The sequence below is a fragment of the Amblyomma maculatum genome, chromosome 6, assembly GCF_055883805.1.
Source record: "Amblyomma maculatum isolate TAMU_Amacu chromosome 6, ASM5588380v1, whole genome shotgun sequence".
Classification (NCBI taxonomy): domain Eukaryota; kingdom Metazoa; phylum Arthropoda; class Arachnida; order Ixodida; family Ixodidae; genus Amblyomma; species Amblyomma maculatum.
Window position 1 is genome coordinate 11,848,609 of NC_139349.1, and position 13,846 is coordinate 11,862,454.

At 47.9% G+C, this 13,846-nt stretch overlaps 1 protein-coding gene across 1 annotated transcript in view; it reads left to right on the forward strand.

Moving 5' to 3' along the window:
• LOC146185078 (kinesin-like protein KIF15) overlaps positions 1–874 on the forward strand; it is a 45,610-nt gene extending 44,736 nt beyond the window's left edge. The window contains exon 13 of the mRNA XM_084606067.1: positions 92–874. Coding sequence (XP_084462193.1) covers positions 92–218 — 127 coding nt within the window. The 3' untranslated portion in view covers positions 219–874. The remainder of the gene's footprint in view (positions 1–91) is intronic.
• Positions 875–13,846: the final 12,972 nt, after the last annotated feature.

Below are 13,846 nucleotides of genomic sequence, written 5' to 3' on the forward strand. Positions count from 1 at the left end.
CAGAACTCTACTATGTCTCTCGTAGTTTGTTCACGGGGTGGCAGCCCTGTCGGGCATTACTAAGAGAAGGAATGTTGCATCCTGTGCGCAGTACACCGGCCAGCACACGCAGGACCCGCAGACACCAGCTCCTGCCGACTGATCCAGGCTTCGTGGAAGTGGAGGAAGTGCCTCAATCAGCGCGCAGGACAACTGGCCGTCGGCGGGCGAAGCAATGAATTCCTCGGTTGGCTGAGGTTTTAGACTAAGGGCCGCCGGCAGTCCAAGCAATGGCCTTAGTTGGCTAGCCTTTCATTTTATTGTGTCCTTTGTTTTTAAGTTTTGCATTTTATCCGATTTTATGTTTAAGTCTGTAAATATGTTCTGTATATCTGTAAATATCTAGATTAAGTGGCAACTTCACCAGTTTTGACGAGGCAATGGGAACACTTCTGCTTCAAACATTTATATGTTCATTTTAAAAGCCACGTTGAGAGGTACAGCAGCCGTTATCATTTTACCCTGCGACATCTTTAGGTACAGTTTTAGGCTTTACAATTTTAGTTTCTGGTAGTCTTAAGTTTTCTTTATTAGCTCCTCCACTGCTGTATAGGGGTATTCATGGAACTGAGCTTAGCTTGCAAGGCACTGTTTTGCTTCGTCCTTCATGTGAAAACCCTCGTCATACAGACAGTCCCCAGGCGTCACACGTCATCAGATTCATGTCCAGCCTCCTCAATCGTGTGATTTGACCTGGTGTAATATAATGTGCCTGTTTACAAATACTTTTCCTTTTGTATTGTTTCTGTTTTTGCACTGCCATTCATTTATATGGCTAATTTATTTGCCGTGCCATGGCCATGTCATGGTCATGTCATTAAAGAGATTGTGCACACTTTTAGCATCAATATTTTTTGCTATTTTCACAAATAAGCTTAAACCTGGCCGCAAAGCCTATGAGGAGAAGGCACGGTATGGGCCTGCGCAGATAGCGTTAAAAGAAGTGGGGGGGGGGGTGAGCCGTCCTGTCTACTGTCTAGGTTGGACCTCATGAAGCCAAAGAGCGCATCAAGAGATGTAAATATTGTCACATTAGGCGGTGCAACGCATAAGGAAAGAAGAACGCATACGCATAAGGAAAGAAGAAGAAGACTCTCGTGAGTTTTTGGAGAGAAGACGACGTTCAACAGCGTCGGCTAGTGCCTACAGAGAACGTCCGTTGGAAAGCCTTGTCTTCGGTGTCCGCCCTCTGCTACAAGCTGAACTACCCCGTAACACCTTGGTGGAGGTACTTTCGATTCCCCTTGACACAGCTCCTCGTACTTTCACGCCAGAAACCTGGATTTGCGCAGTGGACGTCATCTCCCTGAGCTCACCCCACCGACTACCGCAGTAAGCATGGCATCCCAGGACGCATCACCCGCTACGGAAACTCCAGCTGCCCCCATGGTTTTAACCAAAATCCGTCATCTGCCTATCTTTAACGGCGAATACAACAAGGACGTTGAAGATTGGCTCGACGAATATGAAAGGTGCAGCAAGAATAACCGCTGGGATGCTAGCATAATGCTGGCAAACATCATCTTCTATCTGGCGGGAACGGCGAAGACCTGGTTTACCAATCACGAACAGGAGATGCCTACGTGGGACATCTGCAAACAAAAACTGCAGGACTTATTCGACAAACCAATTGGGCGAGCTCTGGCAGCCAAAAAAGACCTGGCTACTCGGGCTCAGTCGTCAACCGAGTCATACCTGGCCTACATACAGGATGTTCTCGCATTGTGTCGAAAGGTGAATACCTCCATGACCGAAGATGATAAAGTGGGCCATATACTTAAGGGTATCGCCGATGACGCATTCAATATACTTCTCTGCAAAGACTGCTCTACGGTGGACTCAGTCCTGCAAGTCTGTCGCCGTTTCGAACAGGCGAAGCAGCGCCGCATCGTCCATCGGTTTCAGCGCCTTCCCAACACGGCGACTACATCCTCATGTGAAGACTTGCCCACGTTACAGCAGCCTTCAAGTCAGAATAACCTTACTACCATCGTCCGCAGAGAAATCGAGGCCTTGACTCCTGTTACACATACGTCACCTCCTGCACAGGCAACAATAGCTATGATACAGGCTGTTGTCCGCCAAGAATTCGCTAATGTGGGCCTCGTTTCAAATCCTGCCCCACCACCCCCTGCACCACAGCCAATCCCAGTGGTTGCTGCTGCTGCCACAACCCCGCCCTACACACCGCGCTACCCTACCCGCAATCCTGCGGAGTGGCGCACATCTGACGATAGGCCTATTTGCTTCGTCTGCTGTCGAGCTGGCCATACATCCCGCTATTGCCGCAGCCGTCCGGCTCCCCCCTCTCAACCCTATTACAGCCCTGCCCGCCATAACTATTATGCACCACGACCCGTTTCTGTCACCCCAGCACATCTTCGTACTGAGAACACAGAGCAAGACCGTCGTCCTAGCCGTTCTCCATCACCTCAAGCCCACCATTCCCGATCACCTACTCGTCGCCGCAGCTTGTCCCCAACGTACCAAGGCACCTACTCGGGAAACTAGGCAACGCAGCGCCCGGACGTGACGCTGCGTTACCAACCCGGACAGCCAACTGTGTTTCGACCATCGCACCACGCCGCAACCTGATCAATGTCCTCGTAGATCGAGTCCCTGTGCCCGCTCTCATTGACACTGGAGCTCATATTTCAGTTCTTAGTTCGTCGTTCCGCCAGCGCCTCAAAAAAAGTTCTTACGCCCGCTAACACCTCTACAGTTCGCGTTGCTGATGGAAAAACTGCTGCCATCATCGGAATGTGCACTGCACGCATTAGCATCGCCGGCCACCATGTCCCTGTGCTCTTCGCCGTCCTTAATACTTGCCCTCAAGACGTGATTTTAGGCCTAGACTTTTTAACAGCCCATTCCGCTCCCATTGACTGTTCCGCCGGACTTCTGCGCCTAGCCCTGCCCTATTGTGTTCACGACCCCAGTGCTGACCAATCCCAGCCTCGCCTCCGCTCCAGTACATTTACTCGCCTACCTCCCGAGGCAGCAGTATACATGCCCATGTCACCTTTTCCCTCCCTTCCTGACGGCGACTACGTTGTCAACCCCATCACCGACGTCACTCTACAGCGCAACATCGTCCTACCTCATAACATTGTACACGTCGAGAATAACCTCACCTACATTCCCGTACTCAACTTCAGCATGTCTTCACAAGTTCTCCCGGAGGGCATTTTCCTTGCCGAGCTGTCGCCTTTGTCCACATTTACCATTTCTGCAGTGCTGTCCGACCGTCACGCCGACGTACCTGCACAACCTGTCCCATCACATAGTCCGGAGGACCGCATCTCAGCCATGGTTGCCTCTGACCTGCGTCCCGAATATGCTAGCGCCCTTGCCGGCCTTTTGCGGTCATTCAGCGACATTTTTGATTTCGGTCACGGATCCCTGGGCCGAACGTCCGTCGTCACACATCGTATTGATACTGGAGATGCCCGACCTATTCATCGACGGCCTTACAGAGTTGCTCTTTCTGAACGCAGGATCATTCAGGACGAAGTAGAGAAAATGTTGGCAAGCAACATTATTGAGCCGTCGAGCAGCCCCTGGGCGTCTCCGGTAGTACTCGTCAAAAAGAAAGACAACAGCTGGAGGTTTTGCGTTGATTATCGACACCTAAACAAGATAACAAAGAAAGATGTGTACCCTCTTCCAAGGATCGATGACGCTCTCGACTGCCTGCATGGTGCTAACTACTTCTCCTCCATCGATCTCCGTTCTGGATATTGGCAGATCTCTGTTGAAAGAGATCGTGAAAAGACGGCTTTTGTCACCCCGGATGGCCTCTACCAATTCAAGGTGATGCCTTTCGGCTTATGTAATGCCCCTGCGACATTCGAGCGTATGATGGACTCTCTATTACGCGGGCTCAAATGGACCACATGTCAGTGCTACCTCGATGACGTCATCGTATTTTCATCAACCTTTGAAGGCCACCTCCATCGTGTTTCGGCTATTCTTGGCGTCTTCCGACGAGCTGGCCTTCAGTTGAACTCCAAGAAGTGTACCTTTGGTTGCCGGGAACTCAAGGTCCTAGGGCATTTAGTCAACACCCATGGCATCCAGCCGGATCCCGACAAAATTCGTGCTGTAAGGGATTTCCCTAAACCGAAATCTAGCAGCGACGTGCGTAGCTTCCTCAGTCTTTGCTCATATTTCCGGCGATTTGTACCAAACTTCGCAGAAATGGCCCGTCCGCTCACGCAGCTTCTGAAAAAAGAGGTCTCCTTTACCTGGGGCCACGAACAATCGGCCGCCTTCGTCGCTCTTATTGCCCACCTCACCGGTCTGCCAGTGTTGGCTCACTTCCATCCGTCAGCGCCCACAGAAGTGCGCACCGACGCAAGTGGTCATGGAATTGGTGCCGTTCTCGCACAACGTCAGCTCGGGTTACCCCGCGTCATCGCCTATGCCAGCCAACTCCTCTCTGCGGCCGAACAAAATTATTCCATCACTGAACGTGAGTGCTTAGCCCTAGTTTGGGCCATTACAAAGTTCCGCCCTTACTTGTATGGGCGGCCATTCACAGTAGTCACTGACCACCACGCACTGTGTTGGCTTTCTACACTCAAAGACCCTACTGGCCGCCTTGGACGTTGGGCCTTGCGCCTTCAGGAGTACAATTTTTCAGTAGTTTATAAGTCTGGCCAGTTGCATCGAGACGCCGATTGCCTGTCCCGTCATCCAGTCGACCCGCCAAGCCAACCTGAATGTGACAATGACGCTTGCATGCTCTCTATTTCTGATTTCTCCAACATTCGCCATGAGCAACGCTAGGACCCTCAGCTTCGCGAAATTATCAATCGCCTCAGCGCCGATCGCGATGACCCTTCTCTTCGTTTGTTTGTGCTCCACGACGGCACCTTATACCGGCACAATATGCGACCTGATGGCCCCGACCTTCTACTAGTAGTCCCTCAGCACCTACGCTCAGCCGTCCTTCAACAGCTTCACGACGTTCCTACAGCGGGTCATTTAGGCGTCTCTCGCACATACAACAGTGTGCGTCGTCGGTTCTTTTGGCCAGGCCTATATCGCGCAGTCCGCCGTTACGTAGCTGCTTGTGACCGATGTCAACGCTGGAAAAAGCCATCACTTTTACCAGCTGGACTTCTGCAGCCAATCGACATCCCCATAGACCCATTTTCTCGAGTGGGTCTGGATCTTCTAGGGCCTTTTCCACTGTCCGCATCGGGGAACAAATGGATTGCGGTGGCCACTGATTACACAACACGCTACGCGGTCACACAAGCAATACCAACCAGTTGTGCAACTGATGTCGCTGCTTTCCTCCTCAACGACGTTATACTCGTCCATGGAGCTCCCCTCCAACTGCTCACCGACCGTGGCCGTTGCTTTCTGGCTCGTATAGTCGACGAAATCCTACGGCTGTGCAACGTTCGTCATTCTTTCACGACCGCCTACCATCCACAGACGAACGGGCTTACCGAACGCCTTAACCGGACACTGACTGACATGTTGTCTATGTACGTTTCTGATGACCACCGCGACTGGGACATAACGCTGCCATTTGTGACATTCGCTTACAATTCGTCGCGTCACGACACTACCTGCTACTCCCCCTTCTATCTTTTATACGGCCGTGAACCTCTGCTTCCTTTTGACAGCCTGCTCCCGTCTGTCACCACTGCCAGCTCATATGCTCGTGACGCCATAGCCCGAGCTGATGCTGCCCGCGTTGCTGCTCGCAACCGACTCGCAGCCTCTCAGCACTCCCAGAAACGTCGCTATGATTCCTGTCATCGCAACACCGAGTATTCTTGCGGCTCTCTCGTGCTGCTCTGGACTCCAGCTCGCCGCGTTGGCCTCTCGGAAAAACTTTTGCCCCGGTATACAGGACCCTACCGTATTTTACGACAAGTGACACCAGTGACATACGAAATTGCGCCCTTGCATCCCGTCCGCCATGCCTCTACACCACGCACCGAGACGGTCCATGTTGCACGCCTAAAACCGTACTACATGGACCCTGGTTTGGACGCTAGTACGCACCGGGACGGTGCTTTTCAGCCGCCGGGGTAGTGTCACATTAGGCGGTGCAACGCATAAGGAAAGAAGAACGCATACGCATAAGGAAAGAAGAAGAAGACTCGTGAGTTTTTGGAGAGAAGACGACGTTCAACAGCGTCGGCTGGTGCCTACAGAGAACGTCCGTTGGAAAGCCTTGTCTTCGGTGTCCGCCCTCTGCTACAAGCTGAACTACCCCGTAACAATATTTTCCAACAAGAATCGTACCAAATGTGAAGTAGTAGGGATAATTCTCAAATTCATGGGATAATCACTAGTTTGGACAAAAAAGAAAGCTACTATTGCCGTGACAAAATAAAAACAGTTAAAGTAATGCTCAACACTTACAGTTCAGCACAAAGCCGTTACCTGCAGCCACCTCTCTGCTATATGACATTTCGAGTACTCAGTTCATTCATTTAAGAAGTACAGACTCTAAGTTTCAATGAAATTTTTCTTCCTGTTAACAACGTGTCATGCATCCCGGTATGCAGCACCACTTGGTTTTCATCTGCGGTCGCTAAATAATTTATAATCGTATTTTCTTTTCTCATCAGTTTGTTTCAGCATCCGGAGATGGCTGTGACGTCACAATCATGTCTAGGCCACGTACGACATGAAAAAAGTGATATATTCGTTGAGTCTTCACTTAGGATTCCTGTTCATGAGGTAGGCTAGATTTTTTATTTGTAGTGAATGGCACTGGTTCAAACCAAAACAGGTTGGAAAAGAAATTTTACTATAAATTATTCAATGATCATAGGCGAATATCTTGTTGTGATCTGTATGCAGTAATGTCTTGCACTTCAAAGCCATCTATACTCCTTTAATCCACATTTAGCCCGTGTTGCCTCTGCAATAGGCTAGATGCTTCCCTCTTAAGTGTGCTATACTACCGAACATATCCCGCATTCTTCTGGTGATCTTAAGTTTGACAGGAGCGCAGCTCAGCGACTTCAGCTTCCGCCTTGCATATAGCTGGGTTTTACACTTAGCGCTTTTCTCACCCTGGAGAGCATGAATTCCAGGTGCCATGACTTGGCATAGATAGCGAAGTGAATTTCAAAGCTGGCTATAGAAGGAGGAGCGAATGCAAACTTCTGAGCTGGTGACGAAGTGTATTCCTTTCGGAGCTAGCACTATAAGGAAATGGCATTACTAATAGCCATTCATTTCCACCTGTGGTACAAACTTTCTTCTGTACATGTTCTTGTCTCGGGGTTGCTAGTTTTTGTGTTTTGTGTTTTTTTTTTTTTTTTTTTTTTTTTTTTTTTTTTTTCCTTCCCAGTTCTGTGCATTCATAAAAGAAGCATAATGGGGTTGATAATAAGGATGACAAAACTTTTGTGAATATCGCCATGAAATGTTAAGTACTGTGGCATTGCCTCTAGCAGGACAGATCCACAACCACAATGCGTGCCAGCAACAATATTATAATCTTTCTAGATGCACAGCGAAGCTGCTAAGAACAAACAGCACAGGCAAGAAAACCTCTAGTCTTGCATCACTTCGTGGTTTTAAAAAAACTCTGGAAAAAGCATTTGTCCTAGCTGTGTAACGGCTCTGAAGCATATGCACTTTCAAGTTCAGGTAACCAGAGTGCTCTCTGCATTGCCTAGAGTGTGGGTTTGCAAAAATTAGTTAATTACAACCAGATGCTTAACTAAATATAGTTTAAACTAAGTGAATCATATAATTTGTGATAATGTTAAGTATCACAAATTAGTTAACGAAGTACCGATTCAAAGTTTGGCAACACTGGTAATATTGTGGCTATTGTGAACTAGAATATTTTCTAGTGGCGCGAACGGAAGGGAAATGGGCGCCTCGTGCACGCCGGACACCACTGACTGCCGCTGGTGGCACTGCAGTCAAGTTTACTAGGACCGCACGCGCATCCGCAAAGGGAAGTCAAGGCTTTGCGCTCTGTGCAGTCTGCACATTCTTGCAATTTTGCCCTCCAACTTTCACTTCTGCCTTCCATCACAGCAACTTAGACATCTCAGCTCTTCAAAAGCATCATGCGCAGTTTGAAATGGCCAGGAAAACGACCAATTCGCACTGTTTTGCTCCGAGATGCCGAAGCGCGGCTATCCAGGTGCTCCAGTCGCCTTTGTTTGCTGCTCCGAAGGACACAAACATCGCAGAAAGTGGAAACGAAGCTTGTAAAAGCAGGAGAAGCCTCTCACAGAAACATCGGCAGTGTGTGAGCACCATTTCGAGCCGCATCTCATCCTGCTGCGTGACCACGCATATATGATCAACGGCAGAAGTGCGGATATACCGCGTGAAAAGCCGTCACTGGCACCTGATGCGGAGCCTACACACTCTTGCCGGGTTGTCCGGCATATATTACCATCACGCTCGTGAAGCCAAGTCTGGATGTGGGCATATATTGGTGTTGCAGAGAGTTGTGCTCAGTGCAGATTCTTGCTATTCAGCCTGTGGCACCAAACGATAGCCGACATATTTTATACTGCGTGTCCAAGCTAACTTCAGCCAAGGGTTAAAAATAAACCATTTGAGATAGGCCAGAGAAACTACTTGCTGCTAGCCATCTGGCGCACCAGGTCTGAACATTAAAAATGCATTAACCAGCGCAACGTCAAGCTTCAAAGCACCTAACGATAAGCAGATCGATGCTCTTAGGACTTTTTGTGTGGTCAATAATTTCACAAAGCAACTCATTGTTAATGGCTTTCGTCCCATGCACTCAAATAAAATAGAACAACAGTGAAGAAGCCTTGTGAAGTACCTAAACAAAACTGCTCTGCCCTCCTCATGTATGCATTTTTTGCATATGTTATGCATATGAGATGATGAAAGGATTTTAGATCCTGGCTTACAGTGATTTATAGCAGATATTTTTGCTGTGAACAGAGAATAATGATGACGCCACAGAATATCGCCGAGTGATTCGTTTCAAAGCGTAGGATTTTTTTTTTCATGACCACTATGTCAAAAAAAATATATATAACAGCCTGAAGCTGCTCCTCACTTTACCAGTTGGCAAATTTCCTATCGCTAAGCAGATGTCACGCTAAAATGAGTATTCCTGGTTACCAGTGGATACCGAATAGCGCAGTATAATATAATCATCATTATTGGCTAAAGGAAAGTTACTGCTACGTGGCTGAAGAGAAATGCGAGAACCCGTTCATGCGCACGATGCCTTGCGCCGCTCTGCTTCCAGTCTGCTGCTGACAGTTTAGTTGGCTCAGTAATAAAGCGGGCTCTGCAGGACTCAGAAAAATGCCTATCCCGTACAAATTAATGTACCGTAATAAATTTACAGTGCGCGATAACTCGTCCCGCATGGGCTGTAGCAGACGCCAGCGAAATAAGAGCGCTTAATTTTTCACCCTAGTGCAATGGTGAAAACCTGAATAATGTCGAATGAAACGCCTTCTATCATGGGTGGAGGTCCACATACGTCGGAAGAGGAAAAAAAATCGCCACTTTCACTAAATAGGCGCACAAAAGCATTGGTACTATGTCGCACTATTGCAAGAAAGCATTAAAATGTTGACTAGAAGATGTTGCAGTGGCGCCATCTGGCGGCGTCAATGAAAAACGGCGTGCCCGAGCATCGTCATTCGCGCCACTAGAAATTATTCTAGTTCACTATAATTGTGACCCGGAAACAGCAATTTTACACCTCAAAATTATTTTTAAATATAAACCAAGGGCCCCCTGAAACACCTGGTATGCTGTATCATAGCAGTGAATAATTATCTTGGCCCCAATATACTTCTGTCAAACTCAAATAATTGTGTAGTGAGGTACTGTGAAAGGACCTGTGTAGGGATTTTTCCACATCTCCAAGCTCTGGCCAGCACCGGATTTGCCTGGATGTTTAGTCCTCTATTATTACTTCACAAGCCTTCAAGGTTTGGTCTCTGGCTGTCGAAAAAAAAAATAGTACAGTGTCCCGCAGGCCATTGAAAAGTTGGAAGTTTGAGCGTCATGGTGAACAAAAGAATTCCGAAATTACATAAAAATGGGTCTAACACACATATCCTCTAAAAAGAAATTGCAAGCTCTTAAGAGTTTTGAGCAGGTGTGTTTCATTCCGTTTAACCACGAGGCAAACACCTCCAGCAATTGTTAAGCATATGCCACCTACTTTTGCTGTATTTACCATCTTTGTTCAAATGTAGTAGGCCCTGCGCACGTAATTGGGAGGCGAAGCAATCTAATACACTTCTTGTGCTCCGCTCTCCAATACAGGCACCTGCAAAGCAACGTCAGTTTCTTTTCACGAGTTCCCTCTGGTTATATTGTGTATCTGCTGTTTCAGCGAGCAGAAAGTAAACCGATAAGAATAAGTGCAAATAACTATGGGGGCATGGCAGCAATATAGGCTGAAAGCAACAATGCTTTGCTCGAATTGAGAAGAGCTTCCTCGGTGGTCGCTGGCCATTTTTCTGTGCACTTATAACTCCAGAGAATTGGGAAAATTTGTAGATTCCACGCAGTTTATCGCAGTAGTAACTGTAGCTGAAATATAAAAGAAGGAGATTATAGTGATAAGCTTCAAATGAAAGTGAACGTTAGTCTCAAGGAACTGGAAGGTGCAGTATGTGTCTCAATCATTGGACACTTCAAACCGTGCCATGAGGGAAAGTGGGCATGATTGGCTGAGGAATTGAAGGGCCGTAGTGGAGCTTCGAAATAATTACTACCTGTGGATCGTTGGCATGCTCTGCCATCGCACTGCGCACAAATTTCGTTCTGCTGAAAACCTGGTGTCTGTCGTCGCTCGCCTGCGTGGCCGGGAAGAATCCTGATTGGTCGGTAGCATAATGACACGAATCCACGTGACATCGCGCGGGAATTTCAAACACCCCACATTCCAATAAAAGTAAAGAATTGGAGGAGTGTCCAAATGACTCTGAAGTCGGTAAGGAGATTTCTCGAATTGGAGTATTTCAGAAAATTGAAGTATTTCATTAAATATGAACACCGCCATTGTGGTTAGAGCCCACGCATGCTGCGTGTCAGGAGGGCGCACAGCGCATACGCCATACCAAGCGTGTGCGGTGCAACTTTAAAAAATAAACAGCAGATGCTAACTATGGATAGTGATCAATATAGTTAAAAGGCTCACTGTCTACCCTCCGGTCGAAAATATTTTCTTCCCTGGTGACTGTGAGACTTTGCCCCTAGAACGCAGGGCCGCAAAATGTTTTTTGAAAATACTAACTAATAACGCAGTTACAGCCACCGCAATTACCCGATTCTGTCATGAGTCTCCTTCCGTTCCTTCTCAAAGGTTTTTCACTCTCCTGCTCGAGGTCGTCTAGCCTCCGCAAGACAATTTCCCCTTCCTCCTCCTCGCGTTTGGCGGGAGGTGGGGCGTGGCACTCCGCGTGCGCAAAAAAAAAAAAAGAAAAAAAAACTGGCAAAAGAGCGCGCGCCGCTGGATTCAGTCTGGCCGTGGCGAGTATAGTGGCGAGGGAAAAGCGCGCATCGAGCGGTAGACACCCATCCTTATCCCGTCAGTCAGCGAGACGGACCAATAGACGTCGTTCTCGGGAAGTACGTCATAACTGGCTCGACGGGCCAGCGCAGGAAACGGGGAAGCTGGCTTCCTGAACGAGAGCATGAGAGAGCTTTGATTTGTATTTTCGTTGCTTTGCGGTGCGCGTGTCACTGTAGCATTTTGCACAGACTATCTCCGGCACCTGATCGAAACACTTGGCTCCTTTGCTTAAAAAGTCCTTCCCTGGACAGTGGCCCTTTAATGGAGCTGACAGTCTACGAGTCTTAAGGCAAACGTTGTGGATTTGTTTTGTTTATGTTTGGTTGTTGGTGTTTGACAAGAAATAGCCTTATGGTGATTATCGGGATGAAGAATTATGTTGGGGCGTCGGAAGCCCCGTGAGTGAGGAACCTCTCCAGTCGGTTGCTGGGTAGATTTATTTATAGGAAGGGAAAGGCGCTGTAACTGTCTCACTTGTTTTTCTGTGGACACCGCAACCGCGCCGTAAGGGAAGGAAGATGGGAGTGAAAGTGGAAAGAGAGAAAGAGGAGCCGTAGTGGAGGGCTACGGAGTAATTTCGACCACCTGGGGATCTTTAACGTGCGCTGACATCGCACAGCACACGACGCCTCTTCGTTTCGCCTCCATCGAAACGCAGCCGCCGAGGTCGGGTTCGTTGCTGGGTAGAGACTGCATTTATTGCGCCTCTCGGAGAGAGAAGAGAAGGAAAGAGAAGCGCGAGCGCTTGTAAAGAAGGCTTTGCTCCTCGTGCCCTGGTCGCGCGCATGGTCCGAGGACGGTCCAGTTCCGAGGAACGCACGGCTCGGCATTGCGACTGGAGCGGCCGTGCGTCTGTCCACTAGGAGGCGGTGCACGACGTGTACACAACAAGAATATTAAATGAAAAGCAGAAGGAAAAGTTGTTGGTATTTGACAAGAATTAGCCTTATGATGATTATCGGGATAAAGAATATTAAATGAAAAGTGGAAGATATTTTTTTCTGCTTTTCATTTAATATTCTTTATCCTGATAATCCTTCTGCTTTTCATTTAACTACCTAGCCTTGTGGTGATTATCTGGATAAAGATTTTCATTCAATATTCTTTATCCCTATAATCACCAAATCAGGCTGGATCACTGCAATGTGAAGAGGTCTCTGGACCACATCATCTGGTAATGCTTTTTTTTTTTTTCGGGATGACGACTGAATATCGACATTAAGCCTGGGAGGCCCTGCTGCAGAAAGAGGCTTTAGCGAAACTCGGGCCCGTATTCCGAGCTTGCGTCGTTATCGAAGTGTCGCTATCTCACGTGACCTCGAGGCATCTGATTGGTCGAAACGCCGGAACCGGGTGTTGCCACTACGCAACCGGAAGAGGTGGCAACACGATGTTCCGGCGTTTTCACCAATCAGATGTCTTGAGGTCGGGGAGATAGCGACACTTTCGATAACGACGCAAACTCGGACTACGGACCTCTGACGTCGAGTTCCAGCGGAAAACATTGATGGTCTAATCCGTGCTACACTTAAATTATTCCACTGCAGGAATGCATGCGTGCTGGCTGATGTTCTGTTGGCATTAACAAAGTACAGATTGTTAGGAAAATTCGTTTTAATCACGTGTGTGTTACTGTGCTATCGCGCAGGACGGCGAGTAGCGGCATGTGATAACAAATAATCAACCCACATACATGTTGAGTACTTCGACTTGTGCAAAATCAATACAATATACACTTCTGATAGTTTCTTGCCGGGGCTTATTAACAGTTCGCGCACGGAGACTGGCAACCGCTGCGATTTCTTAGAGTCTACATTAACAGCCGCAGATGATGGGGAGAGCTTACGGTGTTGGTTAGCGTTCTTGCCTGTCGCTTCCGAAGGCGGTCGCATTTTCGGCGATCGGAAGCGGCACTCGTGGAAGGTTCCGCCGATGACGATTCATTTATGTGAGTTCATAGCCTTTTGGCAAAACAGTGACAGCTTACGAGTGGGATACGCAGAAAGCAAAATTATCATGAATGGATGGATGGTTGGATGTAATATAGGAGCGTCCCCTTTGAAACGGGGTGGTAGCAATATCATGCTCGTTCTTTCTCCACATCTTAATTGTTGTTTTAGATCGGTTAACTATACCATCATTCTATTGAATTTTTGTTTCTACGTTACTAACATTATGTTGCTTTTCTGCCTTTAAGCCACCAAATTTCCAATCGTTTTCTGCTAGCTTCCACCGCAGAGAGAGAGATATATATTTTAATGGCAACAGGAGATGTCTGCC